Source organism: Portunus trituberculatus, chromosome 21, assembly GCF_017591435.1.
Source record: "Portunus trituberculatus isolate SZX2019 chromosome 21, ASM1759143v1, whole genome shotgun sequence".
NCBI lineage: Eukaryota > Metazoa > Arthropoda > Malacostraca > Decapoda > Portunidae > Portunus > Portunus trituberculatus.
The window spans coordinates 3469375-3494374 of record NC_059275.1 but is presented as its reverse complement, the minus strand read 5'-3'; the positions used below and the strand labels follow the sequence as shown (position 1 = coordinate 3494374).

Genomic DNA, 25000 nt, shown 5'->3' with positions numbered 1-25000 from the left:
AGTAAGAGCAAAACTACCCCCTATATATGCAAAGAAAAGGATAAGACACCTGTAAAGGGTTCACAGTTGTGGGGGTGAGAAAAACTAGCAGAGACAACTCAGAATGCCTAACTTCATAGAAGTGGTTTTAACTAGAGAAACTATATGAAGTTTCCAGTTTAAACTATAAGTAAAAGACAGACTGAGGATACTCGGTATAGAAGAGGACAGTTGAGTGTCACTGAAGAAGAGGGAATATTTATCTGGAAGGCTGTGTAAAGTTTATAGATGGAGGAATTGAGTCTTGAGGCAGTGAAAGCTACTACATTTTCTCTGCTCCAATCTGAAAATCTAGAAATCAAAAGTCCAGCATTCTGTGGCATTCCTATATGAAGTTTACTTCCTAAAGGGTTGGTCATCTCTGAAAATGAGAAGTTTAGGATGATATCAACAGCATAAGAGTGGATAGAACAAGTAATCTGGTTTAGATCAGGTGTGGGCAAACTATGGCCCGCGAGCCGCATGCGGCCCACAAAAAGAATTCATGCGGCCCGACAAATGTTAGTAAATTTGAAAGAGCAAGTTAATAAACAATGCCAAATAGTATTGTGGACACTTCACTTTCTTCCCACAAGTGTGCACATGCGTATGAGTGGCTTTTTCTCTAGAAACCTTTAATTTTGTATTTTTAATATTGATAATTTTGGGTTAATATAGTATGTGGCCCTATTAGATTGTGATTTTTTAATGTGGCCCAAGCACTGAAAAGTTTGCCCAATCCCTAGTTTATATCATTGATAAATAGTAGGAAGAGAGTGTGTGACAGAACAGAACCCAGAGGAACATCACTGTTAATATATCTTGGAGAACAGTGGCTGCTTTGCTGTGGCTGTGCCTGGAGCCATGAGAGTGCCTATTGATTTGGATTTGTCTGGTAATGTCCACAGCACAGAGCAAAAGTAATGAAGGTCATTCATTACATTACTTCTCTAAGGCAGATCTGGGGTTTCTTGGCTGGAGGTATATGTGGCTAGCCTTCCCTTCCTTCTGTTCTTCAGAACAGTGGGAACAGAACTGACCAATACAATGAATCTTCAAAACTGTGGAATGGTACATGAAGAGAATCATGCATACCTGAGCTATGTAATGTACCAAACCATGAGCGTCAATTCCTTTGAAATAATGAGGGGAACATGAGGGATGGGAAGAGTAACAAGCCAAACAACTGAGAGTCCTGCTCTAAGATTTCTAGGCCACATGCAGTGTATGTTAATGCATATTACAGTCTACTTGTGCTACTTAAAATATAATAATGTCTCATACACTGTTCTTCTGCCTGTGTTAACATTAGTAGTAGCATTGTATAAATAACTAATAACTGTAAAGTATTAATTACATGATACTGCAGCTCAGATGATAATATTTCACACATTTTAATTAGTAGCCCTACCAAAGAATGAAATACAAACATTCAATAATTCAGGTACAGGCAAACTGCCCTAATAACTATATTAATGAAAAGTTGTACAGTCCTTATCTTGTCCTATTTCATTCAGTTATTTATGTCTTTCATGTTCAATGTTCTTGTAACTAGTTTAAGGGTTTCTTGGTAACTCATTAATTGTAATGCATCTCTCTCTAGGGAAGTCAGTGTCAAAACTTACTCAGGGCGGCAGGTGCACATAAACCAAATCACATGAAATAGCAACAATGTACTGTAGGCACCTGAATTATGCAAATTGCTACTACCAGATGATTCTTCAAAGCATCAATCGACACTACCCATACTTTTCACAGACAAAGACACGTCTGGTGATGAACATGTTCAAAAATCCCCCCCCAAAAAAATAAAAAAATAAATAAACAAATAAATAAATAAAATAATAATAATAATAATAATAATAATAGCAACAATAATAATATAAATAAATGTTGACTTCCTTACTACACCTTTTATTTCATTAACATTCTGGTAAATGTGTTACAAGGACAATTTTACACCAAATGTTTGTGGGAACAAATATATACGTACTATATACCCCTCAGTCTGAAAAGTGGGAGACATGTCCCCAACCTGCCCTCACCACCACTACCACCACAATACTGCAGGAAAACGGAGAAATGTACCAATAAAAGCGTATCAAAAGATGGTATATATTCTGGGTCACATGGCTCCATGCCCTCAAGTACCGGTACTGTACTGCCTTGCCTTCAACAGATTATCAAATGCTATTTTTAATGGTCGCATTGAATTTTCCTTACTGGACATTTCACAACTCCCTTAAACCACGCGAGGGTTGACCACGACCAGCCTCTTGCACCAATGTACGAGTTAACTTTGGATGAGCACTGCCCAATAAACATTACTCACGGTAACACTGATTTCAAACAGTTTAGAGTATAAAACAATCATCAATAAAGGACAAAACTAAATAACACCGAGACTCATACATGACGTTTGAATCAACAGGCAAGGTCTGGTACTTATGGCGCCTAATGAGCCACGAGTTGGTGTGGTCCTCATGGCGCCAACACATCGTCACATCCACACCTCCACTCACTCACCTGTAACACATACCTGTCACAAATGCACTCAAGGATGTTCACCAACTCAGGGAACATTCACCGCCGCAAGAATACCGTCTTGTGCCTGGAATATCCTGGAAATTATCAGCCACGTCCCGATGCTTCACTCACATCCGCCATTTTCTGTTGTCACTTGGTGGTTTCAATGGTTTATCGTTTACTTCTACTACGCTATTTCCACCGATAAAAAATAAGTTAAATAATAAATGATAAATGAAAATTAATGTTTATCTTTGCTCATATGTATTGTTTTGGATGTTAATGTATTCTTTAGTTATCTCGATAAAATAAGGTTTCTGAGCAACCAAAGTGAATCTCTGTGGTGCGCTTTGTCTGCAAATAAAATCTATATATATATATATATATATATATATATATATATATATATATATATATATATATATATATATATATATATATATATATATATATATATATAACGTTACTTACAATTATATGTTGTTCATGTATTAGTACATTTTTAATTTTGTTTATGGTTTAGGGGGTTTACACTTGCCAATTAGCGACTGAAATTTTACGTAGGTAGAGTTTTCGACTCAGCATCGGTGCTCAGTGACTGGAGAAAGCGTTCGCAAAACAAAGCCAACATGTTAGTCTTGTTTGCGAATTTATTTACGTCGTGACGTCACGGGATAAACTTTGAAAATGTGAGAGATGTTAGAGTTGGTGAGGGAAAAGAACGCGTCTGGGACCCCAGAAATTAATTATACAGTAAAAAGTAAAAACAAAGAACCTTGCGTAAATCGTCGTTCGACTTAAATAGTTGCTACTCTACAAGAACAGTTTCCCTCAATGCAGGGAATTGTTGGAGGTGAAGATTGAAGACTTGTCAGGATTTAATTTGATCACAATTGTACAGTCTTCTTAAAATTAAAAATTTTCTTATGAGAAATGTAGCCTAATCTAAAGTGTGGTAGATACTCCTTTCTATCCTTCTACTTAGCCAGGGAGGGTCATATCCACAGGCTTTTTCTTCTCTGTTGACTCTTCCGGTACGCCAAAAGAAGAGTAACCACCGCTTCAGATTCGTCACTGGAGGAAGTCATCTTGGCGGGTAGCTGTTTGTTTACACTCACTTCCCGCCAAGGCGCAAACTAGTCGATATTTTCAAGGCGCAACGTCTGACACTTTCCGACTAGAAGAGACGAGTCGGAAACTCTACGTACGTAAAATATCAGTCGCAAATTGACACGTGTGAATCTGCCTTAAGGAGACAAGATGAAGAAAATAATGCTATAGATTCGAAACCTCGCACTTTGTTGACATGAACCTGCTAATTCCTTCAACGGCAGCGCACGTTTGTCTGTTTGAAGCGAGGAGGTTGAGTAAGCTCCTTGGTCTGAAACCATGAAGACAATAGCACACGGTCATTATTTACTTATAGTGTGAACTTGTGAAGATGAATAGAACCAAATATTCCAAAGAAGCTCATTAAAACTCCTATGATTAAGCATTAATTAGAAGTTGACATGAGCGTGTTCGTGATAATCCATTCAACTGACCAGTCTTCCTTTTCTGAAGGTAACGCCATGAAATTATTCTTAAACGAACGATAAGAAACGTATTTAAGAAAGTATTTACTTTGGTTTCGTTACTGTGGATATTTTGAACTGATAGAAATATAACAATCGGATTCTTGAAGGAAAGTGAATATTATTTCCATACACTAATGACAATGAAAGGTATTAAAGCAGTGACGGCATAAAAAAAAAAAAAAATCCTGAAAGGTGAGTATACGTGTACACTGCCGAATTTGTTTACTTCCTTTTTCTCAAGAATGTTTCTAAAGGTAAGTTTTATTCTATTCTTTTCATAAAGGGCTCAAGAGTGTAGAAAACGTTTTAGGCGGGTTCACGTGTTGATATGCGACTGAAATTGCAAGTCGCTAAAAGTATCGACAGAACCTTTCTAGTCGGAACACATTCACACATAGCAACTAGTAAGTATTGGCTGGTTAGCGGAAAGTGAGTGTAAACAAACAGCTACCTAACAAGATGTCTTCCTCTGTTGGCCATGGCGATTGCGATCAAATTAAAGCATCACAATTATTCAATCCTCACCTCCAACAACACTCTGCAGGAATGGAAGCAGTCATTTGCGTTAGCTCTTTTTTGCTGTAGAATTCACTTTTATGATCTCAGATGTGCTCTTTGTCCCTTACCAACTCCAAAATCTTCTTTTCTACATCGACACCACATTTTCAAACCTTTCTCCGTGATATCACAACGTAAACAAAGTCGCAAATTGAGTGAACAAGACCAATATATTGGTCTTGTTTTGCGACTGTTTTTTCCAGTCGCGAGGCACCAATATTCAATCCCGCCTTTACTGGTAGGGAAAACTGCTTCAATGAAAAAAGATGAATTACATACTGGTAGGAAAACTGTTTCAACTGTACATGTGATGCCCACTAAGGAGGAGCATCAGGAAGGCACAACACAAAATCCTCAGGAAAGAAAACAGCCAAGTTATTCAAGGGTGTATTTCAATTCTATCCTTTCAATATTAAAAAAAAAAGTCCTACTTACATAAAGGACTACAAAGAGTAAGCCTCTGGTCCCAAAACACAATGTCTTTAAGCACATTTTTGACGTTTCAAGTGACAGGGTCAGGAAGGCAGTGACCCACACCACACCACACCTGAGGACACTCATAGGCAACACTCAATGAAAGCAACTCAAGCATTACATAACAAATCATGAAAAACAAACAGCAAACATCAGCAGCAAGTGAACAAGACAATTGAATCATAACCAAGTAGCTTAACTGAACAGTAGAACCATAAGTCACTCCCTGTATCTATGAGTGGTTTGTACTATAACACTGCTTGCAGTGCACAGTCCATGGCTTTTTTGGTTGTGGTGTCAAATAGTACATGACAACTAGAGAACTGTGTCTAATGAGATAAATAAGTGATAGGTGAGGAAGAGTCTCTTCTTCTCAAGCATGTCTAACAAATCCATTCAAACATGCGGCATCAGTTGTGTCAGTACGAGGGACACAAGGGACACTGGAATACTACTGTCTCTGCCTAGGGAAAGGAACCAAAGAGTCTATGTGGCAGGCACTTACTGAGGCCAGCCATGCTCTTATTTCCAGCATCCTCACTTCTAAGCAAACATAATGCACACCGAGTCAATGTGTTCATAAGGCATCTTGAGGAAAACTATTTAATCTAACCTATCCCTTGGCTCATTATACATTTGCCCATGACTTTCCTCCCAAGCCTCCTAGTGGTCAATGCTAGGAGGAATGCAGGTAGCAAATATTACTCATGGTCATTAACTGAATAATTTGCCACATTCACAACCTGTGTTCAGTGCTTTTCCTTCAAGCTTCTCCTCGTTTCATAAGACATACATATCTATTTACTTTCTCTTATCATATTGACCTCTGACCCACAGGAATCAAGAATGAATCCATCAACTGCCAGGTGTTGTTGAGAGACTGGATAAGAGGACTTGAGGGAAAACAATATAAAAGCTGAAGACAGGTATTCAACTTGTGATCATGACGACTTGCATATCTTGGGTGGACTCTCTAGGCTCCCTGATTCTTCACATTATTGTATCAGGAACACCTTATTCTTCAAGTGGTGTTTATGTTGCTTAGGAACAATTTACTACTGTATGTTTTTGTGAAGGACTAAGATATGTTTGGTATGCAATATATAAACTACACTTTCCTACAGGTTAGTGAGGCTGCAGTAGTGCATCGCTGAGTTCAGTAATACAATGTTCAGTGATAAAGTACAGTATTTATGAGCAGTTATATATATATATATATATATATATAATATATATATATATATATATATATATATATATATATATATATATATATATATATATATATATATATATATATATATATATATATATATATATATATATATATATATATATATATATATATATATTAACTAAAATCTTATTTGGCCTCATGAAGTTTAAGGATATGTATTTATGAATGGCCCTTTTTCTGCCTGGCCATTCACACACCTTCATTACTAGAGTCTACAGTAGTACAGCCCTTCACAAACAACACATTTACATACACAGTCATCAGGAGGATCTTAATTATAATTCACCATACCTTAAATCCAAAAGCAAATGTCTGTTGATTAAATATTTCTTCCCATTGTGGCTGCTCACTCAAACACTAAAGTGATGAATGTCCTCCAAAGCAGAAGTTTTTTGTGACATTTTTAATGATTCATAGGGACTACTGTATGCAGACCTATTGGCTACTTGCAGCCTCCTAGATTTCCTTATTATTTCAAATGTTTTGGGAAGAGAACCCTTTATTGTTTTTATACATTTAATCTATCATGTCATATATTTTCTCCCACACAGGTGTCCATCTCACAATGTATGGAGTGTCACAAGTAAACCGAATGTAGGAATCCAGTGTAACGGAAAAAAAAATGAGGCATGATTAAATAGTAAGTGCTGTAAGCTACTCATAAATCACAACTAAATAATACTGTATTGTTCTTTATAGAGTTCTACTGCACAAAAAATAATTATTCTACATTTACATTATGATAAAATCATCAGTAATCTGCTTGCTACTGATGTGGGCAGTACTACTTTATTACAAATTATTTTGGAAGAAAAATAAAATAAAAAAGATATCAATATGAGCTGTCTTACTCAGTGAGTGGTGTGTGCCCTCATGAGCAAACTGATGTACAGGTGCACAAGGAAGTGGTGTTACCAAGCCCAGTGAATTTTATGTCAAATTAAAAATTGATATTGAGGTCATGTACAGCTTCATGTAAAGAGCTCCATAAGGACCAAGAAGAGCCAGGATGTGATGGACAGAGGTAAGTGTCTGACACTGACTTTTGTATGAACATTTTGTACAGCCTGACACCACTTCCCTGGGCCATAGTACACCGAGGACCAGTGCTGGTATGCCAATGCCAATGCCACATACCCGTCACAAGCTATTTGTATGCAATCCACCGGGCATTTATTGCAGTAATAAATTTCAATTTGAGATCATGAAAATGACCAAAGATAAGTAGAGCATGAAATAAACCAAATGCAAGCAAAATATACAACACAATATGACTAAAGTTGCTCTCTGTCAGGTTCTAAACATGGTTCACTGGAGCACCACTGATGGAAAGCAGACGCCATGTACCTTCGGGACAGGGTTAGATATCAAGCCTTTGGTAAGCAAACATAGGTAAGCAATTATATGCGCTGAAAATAATGGTTGATGGCTTCCAGGTCCATTTCACCATGTGTAAATAAAGATCACATGAGTTAATACCTTGAGGAGAAGGCACCATGATCAGTCCACTCTTGGCCTAAGGCTGCAGGATAGTGGTCACTAAAGAGGTCACCAAGGGTGATGCTAATGCTAAGGTCAAACACATCAGGACAGTAAGTCTCAAAATTGTAAGGGAATAACATATTGAGAAAAGATAAAAATTTTACCATATATCAAAACAGAACATATGATCATTCATCTTGCACTCTCCACCTTCCAGAACCAATACAGTTAGGCAAATACACAATGCACAGTGGTAGTTTGTCAGACTGAACCAGTTTTCAGTCAACTACAGGAAGCAGTGATGGGATTCCTCAAGACACTCCAAAACAGTATACATACTTTGGAAGATCTCAAAAATTCCTAATCACAGAAAGATGGATGAAAAGAATTACTATTAACACTACTGAGAAAACCTAATATAGAATAAGTGGTTGATCCAAAATCAAACTGTAAGACAAATATCTTGGTTTTATCTTTCTTCCTTTCCTTCACAAATACTTGGTCACTTCAGTTCACAGAAAGTTGTTCTGTAGAGTGCGTGAATGGAAGGTGTGACAGAGTGGGCGTATGAAAGGATTGAAGTCGTAACAAAGAAGAGTGTAGCAAGATCAATGGGAGACTCTCCTGGTATGATAATTTCATTAGCAACCCATTTCTTCATCATATAATTTCACATCCTTATTTCCCTTTGTGGGGTTGACAGCTTACCAGTCTCTCCCACTTCTTGCAATCAAAGACAATCTCTTCCCTGATGTTCATCTTTCTCATGAACATCAGTATTAAGGACAGGCATCAGAATGGATGAATACAGAAACCATAGAGGCATAAGCAATGCCAGTGCCAGCCATCACTTCACACCCCTCACTTTGTGGATTCATTCACAAAATCTGTGAGACATCAGTGACCCAAGCAGATGGCTGAGTAGAGTCAAGGAAAAGTTTTGTTGCCAGTGTCTGGAATAAATGGAGCACCAAAATTACCAACAAACTGTATAGTTGTTTGCATCTTCAGGTTCTGATGTATGATGAGTCTGGTCAATGTCCTATACCTTTGTAGCTGCAGCAGGACAGACAAAGGTACACACACCTCCAGAAGTTTTCGCATTAGACAACACCAGTAAACACACATTCTACTGTTAATTTGTTCACATTCCATTAAATCAATTAAAACAAATAAGTTGTGAGTTCATATTCTTGGGCAGCTCCCATCACCACTTACAGAACAACTTTTGTACAAAATAAGGAATCCATCTCCACCTTAGCATTGTAATGTTCTGTTGTGTGTTATAGTTCCAATATCCTGATATATTACAATCTAATGCCACTTGAAAAATGTTTGTTTGTTTGTGTCAACCCCAGCATCCACCCCTTCCCCTTAAAACAACAACAACAGGAACTAACATAAAGCCTCTTGCGGCCCCACCTGACACAGGGAGGGCTGCTCCCTGCACTCCGGCAGGTCACGACCAAACTGTTCATAAAACAAGAGCCTCTTTGTGATTTGTTCTGTACATAATGCTAATAACAAAACTTGAAGTGGCAGCAACGCGTCAGCATATTTACATAGCATTTAAGGGAAGTGAAAGCATTAATAATTGTGAAATTCATGAGAATGTAGAAAAGTGCTGCATTTAAAGTCATCAAAATACAAGCAAGGTTTATAACTGCATAATCTTCAGCTAGACTATAAGTCAAAATAAACATCCCCACACTACTTGACTCACAACTTGCTGCCCCACCCCTCTCAAACTAACAGACTGGGCAATGCTGCTACTGCCCTCCACCACCTTCTCCAGGCAGCAGCAGGAGATTGTTGCCAGGTACACCAGCCAAGCAGCAGACACATTAAGTCACCCAGCCTTCTCATGCCAAAAGGCTTCACACTTGAGGTCCACTGGCCGCCACTCCCCTGGACAGGAGCACTGTGGTCTCTGTTGCCACACTCCTGGCCAGGCGTCACCAATCACGGCCAAATCATAACAATACTTAACAAAATGTATAATTTACTAAATTCTGAAGTGGTGTCCATCAAGTGACACTACAGTGTGTAGTGACAGTGAGGAAACCATAACAACTGACTTGGAGGACTCAGATGCCTCTTATTAAACTGATAGTTTTTGTACCTCACTTAAGTAAATAGTGAATAAATAACTCTGATGAGTTAGTATTGTACACCATATGTATTGTCATGGAAATAATTAAAATAGAAGTAGTACAGATAAGATTTAGTTAACAGCCAATACTTGTCATACCTATCTGATAAAATTACTTGAGCTAAAGTATCTTTTGATATTCCAATGTACAAAAACCAATCTTTGCACCAAACTAGCCTAATTGAAATGACTACAGATCACAAGTAGCATCCCGAGGAGTTGTGGTCCTGGCAACGCAGGATGAACGAGTCACCTTGGCTCCAGCGCTGCCTGGGCGGGGACTCAAGGCACAGCACCACCGTCACCACCACCCTCACCTGCACACCCAGCCACCCCACACCTCCCAGCAGGGCTCATGGCCGTTTCTCTCTCTTGATGTGCATTGATAGGTCTGTGGGAGCGGCCTGGCTGGTGCTGCCTTTACTGCTGCTGTTATTGGAGGCAGCTGCCACTGAGGCTGCTGATACTACCACGGCAGCAGCTGACTGTTGGAGAGCCGCTGAGGTCAGAGCCATTGGTAAGGTGACCAGAGGACCTGTGCCAGGACCATCTGGAAATGAATTGGTGAATTAATTAAACTGACAATAAAATAAATCACTTGTTCAACTTAAGGCTTCATTAAGTGAACATTCATTAATTTTCGACAAGAGAAGGAGGGTGATCAAGTATATTCAGAGAGAGAGAGAGAGAGAGAGAGAGAGAGAGAGAGAGAGAGAGAGAGAGAGAGAGAGAGAGAGAGAGAGAGAGAGGGGGGGGGTATAAGAAACATGAACTGGGGAATTGGGAAGAGGGATGCAAGGGGAGTGTGGATGTGTGAGGAAGACCATGACTAAGTTACACACATCAGATTCAGCTCCAACCAATGTTATAAAACTGCTTCATCAAATAGTAATCACATGACAGTACATAATATTCATTTTGCCCTCCCCCCCTTTTTTTTTTTTTAGCTGTTGGCACCTTAATGAAGATCTCTTTATTTATTTTCTTAATCTTGACATGAGCCACTCTGACATGAAAAGAAAAGAAAAACTAGAAAATGCCAGTTTTTGGGGACAATGACAGAAATGGTTTAAAATACTAAGACATATTTTAAGTGGCTAACATTACAGATTATGTATTTCCTAAAGAAAGAAGAAAAAAAAAAAAAAAAAAAAAACTGAGGATCCTTTATTTTCTAGCCAGGAAGGGTCTAGGAAAGGTGTGTGACTGATGGAGGGTGTGTGGCTGACAGGTGTATGACTGGCGGGTATGTGGCTGATAGGTGTGTGACTGACAAGTGTGAATGGCAAGTGTGTGGCATTGGCTGATAAAGGGTGTGTTGGTGACAAACAATGCAATACTTTGGTCGTTGGTGACTTGCAGGCCAGGCGGCAGGTTGAGCAGGACAGGGGTGGCTCCCTCCGTCACATGGGCCTGAGGGGCGGCGTACACCACTCCGCCGCCCGCCGCGTACATCACTGACCCGCCGCCGCTGCCCACCACCACGCTCCCTCCTGCAGGCACCAGACACCACAGTCAATCTTATGCTTATCCACTTCACTACGCCACTCATTCTGCGCCCGTATTCTGAAACACTTCTTTCCGCACCTCGGCTGATTTCATAAGGCTTTCGTTATAAGTTATACGGGTTCTTTTGGGTGATTCTATGGTTCAAGTGATAGATTAACAAGATTTCTATATCATTACATAAGAAGCACTCTTGAGAACCAGACTAATCGATCTCTGTGGTCTTGGAAAGTAGTCGTGATGAGAGCACAAAGCGTTTCAGTATACAGGCGCGGGCATTGCAACGTATCTTGACTCTAGAAACAATACTGAAAATAAGTAGTGACATGTACGTATATTCCAAGGAAATTAAAGAACACAGACTAAACACAATACGCTAAGATGAATTCATAAAGCTGAAACTAGTGTTGCGTCACATTAATCAGTGGGTAAACCAAACACAAACTAAGCGAGAGTAAGACAGTACATAAAACAGTCAGCTGGCAGGGTAAGGCAACACGTGGCTGGCTCATCGCACCGCCACACGTGCACGCAGGCAGGCAGCGGGAGTGGGAGGGCTTACCTGTCAGCATGGCCGTGGCTTTAGTGGAGGAGGAAGACTGGGACTGAGTGGCAGCGGTGGTGGTGGTGATGGCAATGGAACCTGCAGGAGGCGAGGCTACAAAACCAGCGTTTAGGCAACATTATAAGCTGGCGCCACGTGTCCTCTGCACGCGCGACGCCCCTCACTCACGTCAAGATCAGTGTTTAGGAATAGGAACAAAATCGATCTGTCTTTGTGATGGCGTTTAAATGGCTGTACTGTCTGTGTGAGTGTATGATGAACCGTTATTGCTCTAATTATCATTATCTTATAACCTTTTTTTTAGTATTTGCAGCATCTTTCCATGAGAATAGTGTTGATAATAATAATGAAAAAAGTGTACTGTCTCTATGGAAAATTATTATTATTATTATTATTATTATTATTATTATCAATTATAACTTATAATAATAATAATAATAATAATAATAATAATAATAATAATTTCTTTCTATGTTTGATGAAGACTCAAACTGTTTCTGAGAATGGAAGCGGAAGGCTGCCTCACACTGCCTCATTTAAATGTAATGATATATTTAGCATATTGTCCTTTAAAATATGCAGCTGAATATTGTAATGTGTCGCCATAACTTTTCTTTTTTTGTGCCATTAGATAAATAAATGAGTGAATATTTTCTTTCCATTTATAAGAAAAAAAAAATATCTTTCTTTGTGAACCTCAAAAGCAGGACATTTTCTCTATGCTAAAATATAAACATTCAATGACATTGCTGACACCTCCACCAATGCTGATCCTTTGAAATCAACAATGCCCCACTAAACACACACACACACACACACACACACACACACACACACACACACACACAGTGACTTCATTCGTTTGGTCCCGTCACTCTTGAGCGGCGGGAGTGACGACTGACTGGTGACCTGTGCCGTGGCTGCTGCACGACCGCGGGACTCCTGGGTGGGAAGGGAACTGATTCTTGTCTGTCTGTCGGTACACAAGTGAGCGATTTACGGGAGTGGCTGTGAAACTATACTCCGTGTGTGTGTGTTGGGGTGGGGGTAGCTAGGTATCACAAGGGAAAGTCTAGTTAGCCACGGAAGGCCAAATCAACGCTACACGGTTTCCAAAAACAAAACAAAGGAGAGAAAACAGTTGCCATCACGCCAGACACGCCGACTGTCTTTGTTTTGGTGGAGAGCCACGTCGGAGGAGGGGTGGGCAGGGAGTCTCAGATGCAGCTGCTAAGTTATCGTGTTTACTCGTAAAGACAAGGAAGTGACAATGAAGCGAGTGAACATGACGTCGGCAGGAGGAGCAGGGGTCAGGAGTCAGGCTGGCAGCAAGTAAATCTGTACCTCAGGACCCGTATTCTTTTTTAAACGTTTTGGATCCTCACAAGAACAGTTTTTGAAGACCACAAAAGAATAGTCAGCTTTTACAGGGAGTATTTTTCCCTATTAATGATGTAGTTTGTCAAGTTTACTAATAGGTATTACAAAAAACTTTTGAAAATCCCGAGAACTTCTGGTAGAGTTTGATATTATAGCACTCAGGAAGACACCGGAGACAGACAGAGAGAGAGAGAGAGAGAGAGAGAGAGAGAGAGAGAGAGAGAGAGAGAGAGAGAGAGAGCAATTAGGGCAGGGCAAGAAGTAACGGGTTCAAAGATTCGTATAACTAAATTTAGAAAGATCAGAAGAAAACTGGCTTTCAAAATCTAATAAGGCGGCAGATGACTGGAATAGCCTCAGGTATCACAACTGTTAGTGCAGAGTCAATAAGAAGTTTTGAAATATAAGACACAATTCTGGAGAGGAATGCGAAATGAATATTGATATTCAGAAATGCCAGAGAGAGAGAGAGAGAGAGAGAGAGAGAGAGAGAGAGAGAGAGAGAGAGAGTATACACATCACCATGAACAAGGAAACAGAGGCAAACACTGTCTACATCAGCCAGCTAAGGGTATGGTTTCACGCCCACACCCGCACCTCGCTCACTGACAAAGAAATCAACCCTTTCAATCAGTCTCCCTTCACATAAAACGTCACGGGTCTGCTGAAGCCAGCCCGCCAACCGCCACCCCACGCGTCACTCCCTGCAAGGCGACGCGCTAATCAGGGGATCGCCACGCCCTCTGTCAAGATGCTACGCTTGTCTTGTTATGCTTCTCTTATTTAATTCTATACCCTCCTTTTGTTTATCAAGTCTATATTTCCAGCCTAGCAGAAGTTGACAGTGAAATTCAAACCAGAAGCGCGGAGCAAGATGCATGGATAGATTGTAAGCGTGTATGTGTGACTTTAGCGAGGTAGAAAGCAAGGAGTCGTATTTTGAAACGTTCCGGGCTCTCATATACGGCTGGTCTTACAGTTTCTCTCTCTCTCTCTCTCTCTCTCTCTCTCTCTCTCTCTCTCTCTCTCTCTCTCTCTCTGATGTAGAATATTTGTTAAACTATAGATATCAGTAAAATCACTAAAACACCTTTGAAAATTCTCCAATGATTTTCACTAGAGCCTGAAAGCAGCCGAAGTGAGACGCCGGAACGTTTAAAAATGCGGCCCATGAAGGATCGCACTGGTACACAAAGACAGGCAGGTCGAGGCTCGCACACCACGCACGCCACGCGCACACACCCACATCCATACACACACCTGAGTAGCTTGGAACACTTCGGCGCCGCTCATCTTGCCACGCTTCTGTAAAACAAATATTCACTCCATTCCGTAATTAGTGAGAAAGGTATTCATGCAAGGCCAACACACACACACACACACACACACACACACACACACACACACACACACACACACACACACACACACACACACACACAGCAGGGAGGGCCTTGTGTTAGTACAGCGCTGCGGGGGGTCAGTGTTACTAATCAACACACTGCTATCAGGTTCCGCCACTAGTGAAATGGCCGAATGAGGATCAATGCTATAGTAACACACACGTGCGCACACACACACACACACACACACACACACACACACACACACACACACACACACACACTCAAAATGAAAACAAAAACAGTAACAGTGAGGAAATAATGCAACAGCACACCAGTTAACCCAGCCTGGCCACCTCGTCCTGTCCAGCCCCTGCAGCATGGGTGAGGGACGGGGCGGCGGGCAGGTGTGGGCGGCTGTGACACTGTGATGGATGGTGTGGCTGGCTGGTGCACGTGAAAGTGGGTAGTTGAGGGTGTGAATGAGGGCAGCGAGTGGTCACCTGGGACGGAGGAGGCCAGCACGAGGCCGGGAGTCAGCTGTACGGGCAGGCTCTGGCTGGCGGAGGGGTGGGCGGAAGGCTGCTGTCCGCCCTGCCCCGCAGCGGATGGGGTGGGTGTGTCCGATGGTGTGGGTGGAGAGGAGGAGTCCGAGGGGCTGGAGGAGCCGCCGCCGAGGTACTCTTCTCGCCCCAGGCCCTCCTGCAAAAGACGAGACGTGTTACTGTGATATGTTCCTAGAGAGAGAGAGAGAGAGAGAGAGAGAGAGAGAGAGAGAGAGAGAGAGAGAGAGAGAGAGAGAGAGTATTCTAGCACAGATAGCTTAAGATCAAAATTGTATTCAAGCATGTAAAGATTATTTTATAACTAACTGTTGTACGATGAGTTTTGTTCACACACACACACACACACACACACACACACACACACACACACACACACACACACACACACACACACACATTAAAAAGGTAAAGTAACACATCTGGATCAATGAAATAAAAAAAAAAGCAGAAAAGAAAAAAAGACGAAACAACAACTTACTTTCAATAAATTTTAATATATATTGGAAAAAAAATGTAACACTCACAAAACAAATAAATGCAAAATATTCAAAGAAAGAAAAGAAGAAGAAGAAGAACAACAACAACAACAACAACAAGAACAAGAACAACAGCAATAAAAACAACCCTCCTCCCCAAATAAACCTTTGCATGCATTACTTCGACACGCATATCGCTTGAGTGCCGAGTTTGATTACCCTTCTAGCGAACACTGTGAATGAGAGATGAATAGCAAAAGTAACCTGGTGACGCCCTGATACCTTGTAAGCCATGCCTGATTGCTCTTCCGGCCGCCCTGCAGGCAGACGGGAGGCGGGGGAGGGCAGAGGTGACGGAAGGGAGGCAGGCGTGAGGGGGCAAGAGGTGGTGGAGGGAGTGGAGGTTAGGTGGAGGTGGATGAAAAGGTAGTAATGTAAGTGATGTGATGGTATAAGGTTAAGTGGAGTATATGGTGGAGGGTAGTGGTGGTGGCTGCATGGTGTATGGTGTATGGTGGTGATGATGGGAGTGGAGTGCCAATGGTGAGGTTTTGTTGTAGGTGTTGGTGAGAGGTGAAGGGCTGTGGTGGTGGTAGTGGTGGTGAGCTGGTGATTGTGTGGTGATGGTGATGGTGATGAATAGTGGTGGTGGTGTTAGCGTTGGCATTACTAAGAGGTTTCCTATCATCTCTTCTACATCATAACAGCGACAGTTAGCATCTCCACCGCCAACATCAACACCACTACATCACCACCACCATCATAACTACTCACTCACACTCTCAGGAGGATAACACTTAACTGTCACCACCACAAGAGCACTTTCACCACCATCACCACATTTTCATTACCACAACACCATTCAAACACCAACAGAACAACCTCAACACCACTATAATACTAATCATAACCACCAACACCACCACACCACACCATACCACTCCACCACCACCACCACCACCACTCCACCACCACCACCACCAGGCAGGTACTGGGCACGGCCAAATTTAGACAGCCTCATATGGTCGGTCAGCTGCCAAATATAGACAGGGAACATCACCCCGTCCTATGCTGCCTGACGCCTCCTGGTTAAGCCTTCCCCCTGCCCCCTGCCGCCCCCTGTAGCGATGACCCACACGCCACTAGCCCACTGTGACCTAATTGACCACCACTGACCTCCAATCCATGAGTAGCTGACCCAAACTGATCTACACCGCCCCCTTCGGTATCTTCGCCTCTCACTCAAGTACTCTCACGTTACTCTGCTTGACCTTTGCCTTCCTGTCGGCGTCGGTCAGTCCCAGCACAACACCTGCAAGTACTCCCCTAAGGCTCCCCTGCCTCGCTCGATCTCAAAAAGGTAGCGACGTCTAGTGTGTGTCGCATTTTTTGTACCTAGGTAGTGCGGTCAAGGCGGGTGGACGGAGGCGAGCCGGTGGAGTGTTTTCTAGTACGTAGTGTAGCTGTGTGTACGTAATTTGTCTCGGGGTAAATGTAGGGTGGGAGGGAGTGGGGGAGAAGAAGGAGGTTGGAAAGAAGTGGTAGATGAATTAGATTAAGGTGAACAAGACTAAGATTACGAGATGACGACGATGAAGACTAAAAGTTAAAAAAAAGTAGAAGAAAGGATGAAGAACAACGACTACGACAACAAATACTACTACTACTACTACTACTACTACTACTACTACTACTACTACTACTACTACTACTACTACTACTACTACTACTACTACTACTACTACTACTACTACTACGACTTCTACTATAACAAGAACAAGAGGAATGAGAAATTGGTGAAAAGACGACGACAAGTAATAATAAGAATAATTCCGCAAACCAACAGTATGTACAAATAGATATCTTGACTACTGGTTGCCATCTTTCAGTTTTAATAAGAATGGTCGTGATCTTGCCTTTCTGCTTGAGAGCGAGGCTTCAAATAGAATGAAATAAAATATAAAAGAACTCGAGTAAAATACAGAAAAGAGGAGAAATAAAATGGGGTCCCTTGTAAGTTATACACCGCGTCCATACCTTGAAAATTTTAAGATAGAGATCAAAATAAAACGAATAAGAAATGTGTTTTTCTAAAGTCTAAAACTGTTAATGTGTTCTCCATATAAACTCCAGATGCGGACCATAAGGACGAGTCCACAGCGCTCATGACGGGCCGTGTTTGTGTAGCCTCGTCAGGTGTGGGGGCCGGGGCTAGGGGCGAGGGGGCGTCATGGCGGGTACAAGTAGTGCTGGCGGCGAGGCATCACGGAACTTACGACCGTCCGGGACATAGTTGGCACGGGACAGGTGTGCCACTGTGTCACCGGGAAGTGGAACAGGTGTAGCGCAACTGCGCGGGTCAGCATTACCAGCGCAACCCAAGGCGTGAGACTACGAGGAAAGACAAGGGCAGCTCCAGGGTTCACGGCAATCACAGGGCGCGGCGTGACTGGAGGAAGCGTGCCCGGTGTGGTGAGCGACGGAGGGGCAAGCGTGGCACGGAGGCAGGTGTGGCACCGGCCAGTGTGCACGCTCCAAAAGGGAACACGAGCCAACCCATCTGCTATATTTGGCGGCAGGGGGGCGGGGCGGGGCGGGGCGGGCCTGTACGCTGTCCCCTCACCCCTCCCCAGACTCCGGCCACCCCGGCTTGTTTCAGTCACCTGATCTGTCCTGCCTCAGCCTCAGCCTGCCCGCCCAGGCCCTCACCAGCTTCAGTCAGCCTCAGTCCTACCTCTGTCAGCCATTACTCACACTGATGATCGCCCATTCACCCTCACACCCTCGCACTCCTCATACCGAAGGGCGCGCTGCCCCTCCATCCCGCCCTCTCACTCCCACCCCCGCCATGTGTCCTTCCCTTCCTCAGCCCCAGCTCCCACCCCAACCCGCCCCGTCCAGGCTCCCTGATGCATAGTTACGGTAACAACTGATTTCTTGATGTTTTCTTTCCGCGTTCGTGACAGCGGTGACTTGACGTGGGGGGGCAGGGGGGCGGTGCCACAGCCAGCCGCCTCAGCTATATTTGGGTGATGGGCGGTGCTGGCGATGGCACTCACCACCATTCACTCACACCACCACTGCAGCCCTACACCACTTCGTAGCACCATTACACCATCCCTATAAGCCCCACACATCCCTACACAACCATTACGCCATCCCTACAGCCTCCACACGATCCTACATCATCACTACACCATCCCTACCCCCATACACCACCAGTGCAGCCCCACAGTCCTACACCACCAGTGCAGCCCCACAGTCCTACACCCCCAGTGCAGCCCCACAGTCCTACACCACCAGTGCAACCCGACAGTCCTACACCACTCCACAGCACCCCACACCCTCAACACCACTCTGTACTGGTCTGCACCGCCCTAGACTCCTCCGTGCTGCCTGACTCCACCCCACACTGCCCCACACCTCTCCTGCACCACATCACGCCGCCACACCACCATCACAGCATCACAACACCACACCCCTACCTCGGCAGCGCCTCATAAACAGATGCAGACGCGCCACCACCAATAAACACATGACCTTTTTTTTTTTACTTTCCATACGCAAAACGCAGTATTCGCTACTCGGGGACAAGGAATAAAGAAGGACGCAATCTCAGGCCCTAACACACGATCCCTCCTGACCCTTACTGTCTCTGATAACCTTATAAGTTCAAATATTTCGCTCCTCTCAGCCTGGCCGTGAGCAAGTCCAGGCGCGCGATGAACGTCTTGTCCAGCGCCGTGTTCCTGGGTCGCGCGATAACCAGACAGGGGCGCGGCGTGAATCAGTGCCCGGGGTGAGGTCAGAGGGCTGGCACGCTGCATTAGACCCCAACGAGACCCTCCACCCACCGAGCAGTGTCTCCCGTCAGTGCCCCGTTATGCTACAGCGAGGACCTGGCCGTCTGGTTCCCTCTGAGGCGGCGTGGCGTGGCGTGCATGGCGTGTGCTGCATTACCCAGCAGCCCACCACACACCTCCACGACCCGCCTGTTTGTTTGTTTATATCCGTCAAGCAGAGGCGGTGGGAGGCAGGCGACAGGCGGCGGCACAGCAAGGTGACTCGTGGCCAATGCCTGTGAGCCATGCTGTGACGACACCCTCGCCTGGCACTGTCTTGAGCGCTGCGCTTGTGACATTGTGGCACTTAGAATAAGGAAGTGTGCGTAGAGGTTATTATTATTATTATTATTATTATTATTATTATTATCATTATTATCATTACTATTATTATTAGCAGCAGCAACAGCATGATCATTATTATCATCGTTACTACTACTACTACTACTACTACTACTACTACTACTATACTATTACTTTTATAACGTACTATTGTTGCTGCTGTTACTACTACTACTACTACTACTACTACTACTACTACTACTACTACTACTACACTATTACTTTTATAACCTACTATTGTTGCTACTACTACTACTACTACTACTACTACTACTACTACTACTACTACTACCACTATTACTACTTCTACTACTGCTACTGTTACTACTACTACTACTACTATTACGACAATGCCGACGACGACCATAACTGCTAATATGAAAAGAATTATGAGAGGAAATCAAGGTAAAAAAAAGAAAAGAAAAAAAATCAGCATTGATACAAACTTAAAGAGAGTTCTCCAAATGAATACACACGGACATAAACAAATAAACAAACAAACAAACACACACACACACACACACACACACACACACACACACACGAATACATAAAACAAATAGATGCCTTCGGTACTGACTGGCCAGTTCCCTTAAAGTGATTAAGAGTTAGCCAAAAGTCAGGGACAAATGTCTTGAAACCTCCCTCTTAAAAGAAGTCAAGTCATAGGAAGATAGAAATACAGAAGCAGGCAGGGAGTTCCAGAGTTTACCAGAGAAAGATATGAATGATTGAGAATACTGGTTAACTCTTGTATTAGAGGGTTGGACAGAATAGGGATGAGAGGAAGAAGAAAACCTTGTGCAGCGAGGCCGCAGGAGGAGGGGAAGCAAGCAGTTAGCAAGATCAGTAGTGCAGTTAGCATGAAAATAACGATAAAAGATAGAAAGGGATGCAACATTCCGGCGGTGAAAAAGAGGCTGAAGACAGTCAGTCAGAGGAGAGGAGTTGATGAGACGAAAAGCTTTTGATTCCACCCTATCTAATAAAACTGTGTGAGTGGAACCCCCCAAAACATGCGAAGAGTACTGACATACTGAATACTGACGAGAGTTTAGAAATTTCTTTACTAAGAGAAATTTCATGACTGGAGATTTCGAAATAAGGAGATAAAAAGAGAAGCAAATAATTGGATAAATAAATGAAGGGTAGAAGAAAGAAAAAAAAGAAATTGAGAAAGAAAAGAAAAAAATAAAGAGAAAACGTAATGAAAAAATAGATAAATTAACAAAAATAAAAAATAAAATGAATAAAAAAAAAAGATAAATAAAAGGGAGAAAAAAAGATACTGAATAAATAGAATATCTTGTCAGTACCGAATTACTTGAGGGCACCGACGCGTCTCAGCCTGCAAGAGGAAAGAAAACGAGAAAGAAAATATGAAAGTAAGAAATAGAATAAATGCAACGCTTCATCGCCACCGGATCACTCGAGGCCGCTGCTTCGTATGAATGTGAACCAAGAGAAGGACGAAAGGAAGAGAGAAAGAAAAGAAACAAAGGGAAGGAAAGGAAGGAAGAAAGTAAGAATGTGAGGGAGAATAATAATGTCCCGCCACCGACCTGTACTGTGATGGAGAAAGAAAGAAAGAAAGAGAGGAAGAAAGGAAGGAAGGAAGGAAGAATATGAGACAGAATAATACTGTGAATATTACTGTGATGGAGAAAGAAAGAAAGAAAGAAAGAAAGAAAGAAAGAAAGAAAGAAAGTAAGCAATAAGTAAGTGAAAACATGAGAGATAGAATATAATGTTTCGTCACCGACCTACGCCGAGAAGGAAAAAAAGAAAGAAAAAGAAAAAAAAGAAAGAATGAAAGAAAGTAAAAAAAAAGATAAATAAAATGTTTCCTCACTGAACTGCACCAAGAGAAGGAAAAGAAAGATAGAAAGAAAGAAAGAATGAATGAAAGAAAGAAATAGAAAGAAATAATAAAATAAGTAAAAATGTGAGAAACAGAATTATAATGATTCGTCACTGACCCGTTAAGAAGAGAAGAAAAAGAAAGAAAGAAAGAAAGAAGGAATGAAAGAAATTAAGTGAGTAAGAATATGAGACAGGATATAAAGTTTCGTCACCAACCTGTATCAAGGAAAGAAAGAAAGAAAGAAAGAAAGAAAGAAAGAAAAGAAGAAAAAAAAAAACGAATGAGTATAAATATAAGAAATAAAATATAATGTTTCGTCACCAACCTGCTCCGATAAGGAAAAAGAAAGAAAGAAAGAAAGAAAGAAAGAAAAAGAAAGAAGGAAAGTAAACAAGTAAGAGAGTAGACACCAGTACATTTCATCACCACCAGATCACTTGAGACACCTTCCCGGGTCGACCTGCACCTCTACACCTCCATCACCGCCGCGCACCTCATCAATGACACGCCAGACTTGAAACAATGCACAGTGACTTGAACTAACAACACACACTCGCCCGCACCACCACCACCACCATCACCACCACCATCGCGTCAACCTTCCCTGTGGCTCGGCTCCTTGGCCCGTATTCTTAAACCCTTCTGTGTCTCACCTCCACTATATCTAAAAGCTTTATCTAAATTTACACGTGTTTTTCAAGGTGTTTTTACGGTTCTAGAGGCAGATTGACAAGATTTCTACATTATTAACAACTTCAATACCGGGACACATTTTTACCTTGAGATTGGTGTATGATTAAACCATTTTACTGACATTAGAAAGGGTCTATAGAGGTCAGAAGATTAATGGTCACAGTCTTCACTATTCTAATCCATCACATAAGTTTATGAAGCTGTATAAAATCACCAAATAGTAACCAGAATGAATGTGGAAACGCGTCATGGTACTAAAAGGGTTAACTGGAGGAAACACTATTAAAAACCCCGCTAATCATCTCTATGGCCTTGGAAAACAGTCGTTGTGAGAGGGCAAAGTACCATTTTTTCATGTTCACACGTATTCTTAGCTTTGGTGTGTATTTCTTTCTTTTTTTAATGATTTTGTATACATGTAGTTTTCATATTAGTACTGTGGTTAAGTTTCGTTGCGCTGTTTTCATAGTTAGTGTAAATTCGACTGATGGCATTTGGGTTATATCAATGAATGAGCATTTGCTGATCTCGTGGTCAATATTTTATCTATCTATATCTATTTATCTAATCATGTATCTTTTTATCTATCTATCTGTCTATTTGTCTATCTGTGCAAGTAAGTCTTCTTGTCACACCTATTCATTACTGTCATTATTATCATTTTCACACAGCCCGTCTATCCCTCATCATTATCATCATTATTATCATCATTATCCCATCCCCATTCTATCATTCATTATCATTATCATCATCATCGCTATTCCTTGTCCAGTTTGTTCTTTATCATCATTTTCGCCATCACTCTTTAGTCCGTTCAGTTTCCTCCTTATCATTATCATCACCATTGCTACTTTATTCTTCATCATCACTACCATCATCACCTTTTATTTCCTGTTCAATCTTTTCCTTATCATAATTATCATCACCATCCTTTTCCCACCTCAGTTTCTTCTTCCTCCTAGCCTCTCATTATCATCATCCTTTATCCAGCTCAGTTTATTCCCTATCATCATTATATTCAGCATCCTTTTCCCCAGTCCAGTCTATTCTTTCACATCATTATCATCACCATCCTTAGATAGACTCAATTTCACTGTCCTCTAAACTCGTGACAAATTACTTTCATATCCTGTACAGTGTCGCTTTTTTGTGTGTATGGTTTAGTAAAAGTTAAAAAAAAAAGAGGGTTAATTGTTTAGAAGTCAAGGGAAGTGTTCTTTTTTTTTTTATCATCACCATCCTTAGACTCAATTTCACTGTCCTCTCAACTCGTGACAAATTACTTTCATATCCTGTACAAGTGTCGCTTTTTTTTGGTGTGTATGGTTTAGTAAAGTTAAAAAAAAAAAAAAAAAGGGTTAACTGTTTAGAAGTCACGGTTTTTTTTTTTTTTTTTTTTTTAGCCTTTTGCTTGTCCGTCCGTGCTGAGGAGGACAGTACAAGCTTTCCTTCTATACGTTGGCTTTTTTGTTCATCTTCCTTTTGTTATTATCATCATTATTATTATTATTATTATTATTATTATTATTATTATTATTGTTTTATTTGGCGTCTGAATTTCTCTACTACTGTTGTCATTTGTTAATATTATTAGCGCTGTGTAAGATAAATGAGTAAAGATATGAATATGTAAGATGAATAAATAGGAGCATAAAGAAGTAAAGAAAGAAAAGAAAAAAAGGAACAAAGGAAAATGAAAAAAAAAAACAGGGCGCTAATTATAAACGAGAGAGAGAGAGAGAGAGAGAGAGAGAGAGAGAGAGAGAGAGAGAGAGAGAGAGAGAGAGAGAGAGAGAGAGAGAGAGAGAGAGAGAGAGTTTAGCCAGAATGATAAAAAAGTGACAAAAAAAAAAGACAAAACCACTCATTATTATTATCTTTTGATGTGTGTGTGTGTGTGTGTGTGTGTGTGTGTGTGTGTGTGTGTGTGTGTGTGTGACGACTTCCACTACTACGCACAGTATTAACCTCGCTTCTTAACGCACTCTATAATTTACACCTCAGTCTAATGCGCACCTTTGTTTCTCAGTATAAGTGCTGCTGCTGCTACTGTTCCTGCTGCCACTAACGAGACAACTTGCAAATACGACGAACCGGTAGTGACGAACATCCTGGACACACACACACACACACACACACACACACACACACACACACACACACGGTAGGGTCAGCTGGCCGTTGGGAGCGCAGCATGGGCCATTAACAGACACCCAAACTGCTTTCCTAACTAGGGTGCCCTTGTGACGCAGACCACCATGAAATTATCCTGAAACTGAAATACTGATACAAGCCATTACTCCTTAGCGTCGTGTCCGTCAAGGCTTTTTCTCCACATAAAAACAGGTGTGTTCGGCGCTGTGCGGAGGCTGGACTGCACGGGGGCGGTGGGTGGGGAG

At 41.9% G+C, this 25000-nt stretch overlaps 2 protein-coding genes across 6 annotated transcripts in view; both read right to left on the bottom strand.

The window, feature by feature from the left end:
* LOC123506947 overlaps positions 1-2731 on the bottom strand; it is a 27170-nt gene extending 24439 nt beyond the window's left edge. Inside the window, exon 1 of one of the 2 annotated variants that reach the window (XM_045259386.1) lies at positions 2558-2731. The gene's annotated coding sequence lies outside the window, so the exon portion shown is untranslated. The remainder of the gene's footprint in view (positions 1-2557) is intronic. The other variant, XM_045259387.1, reaches the window with a different exon arrangement.
* A 2322-nt stretch (positions 2732-5053) lies between these two features.
* The window catches only part of LOC123506943 (serum response factor-like), a 265489-nt gene continuing 245542 nt past the window's right edge, over positions 5054-25000 (bottom strand). Inside the window, exons 3-7 of one of the 4 annotated variants that reach the window (XM_045259381.1) lie at positions 15322-15520; positions 14736-14780; positions 12093-12173; positions 11365-11517; positions 5054-10574 (exon numbers count right to left, since the gene is read on the bottom strand). In XM_045259381.1, the coding sequence (XP_045115316.1) occupies positions 10378-10574; positions 11365-11517; positions 12093-12173; positions 14736-14780; positions 15322-15520 (675 nt within the window). In that variant the 3' untranslated portion in view covers positions 5054-10377. The remainder of the gene's footprint in view (positions 10575-11364; positions 11518-12092; positions 12174-14735; positions 14781-15321; positions 15521-25000) is intronic. The other 3 variants (XM_045259383.1, XM_045259382.1, XM_045259384.1) reach the window with 3 other exon arrangements.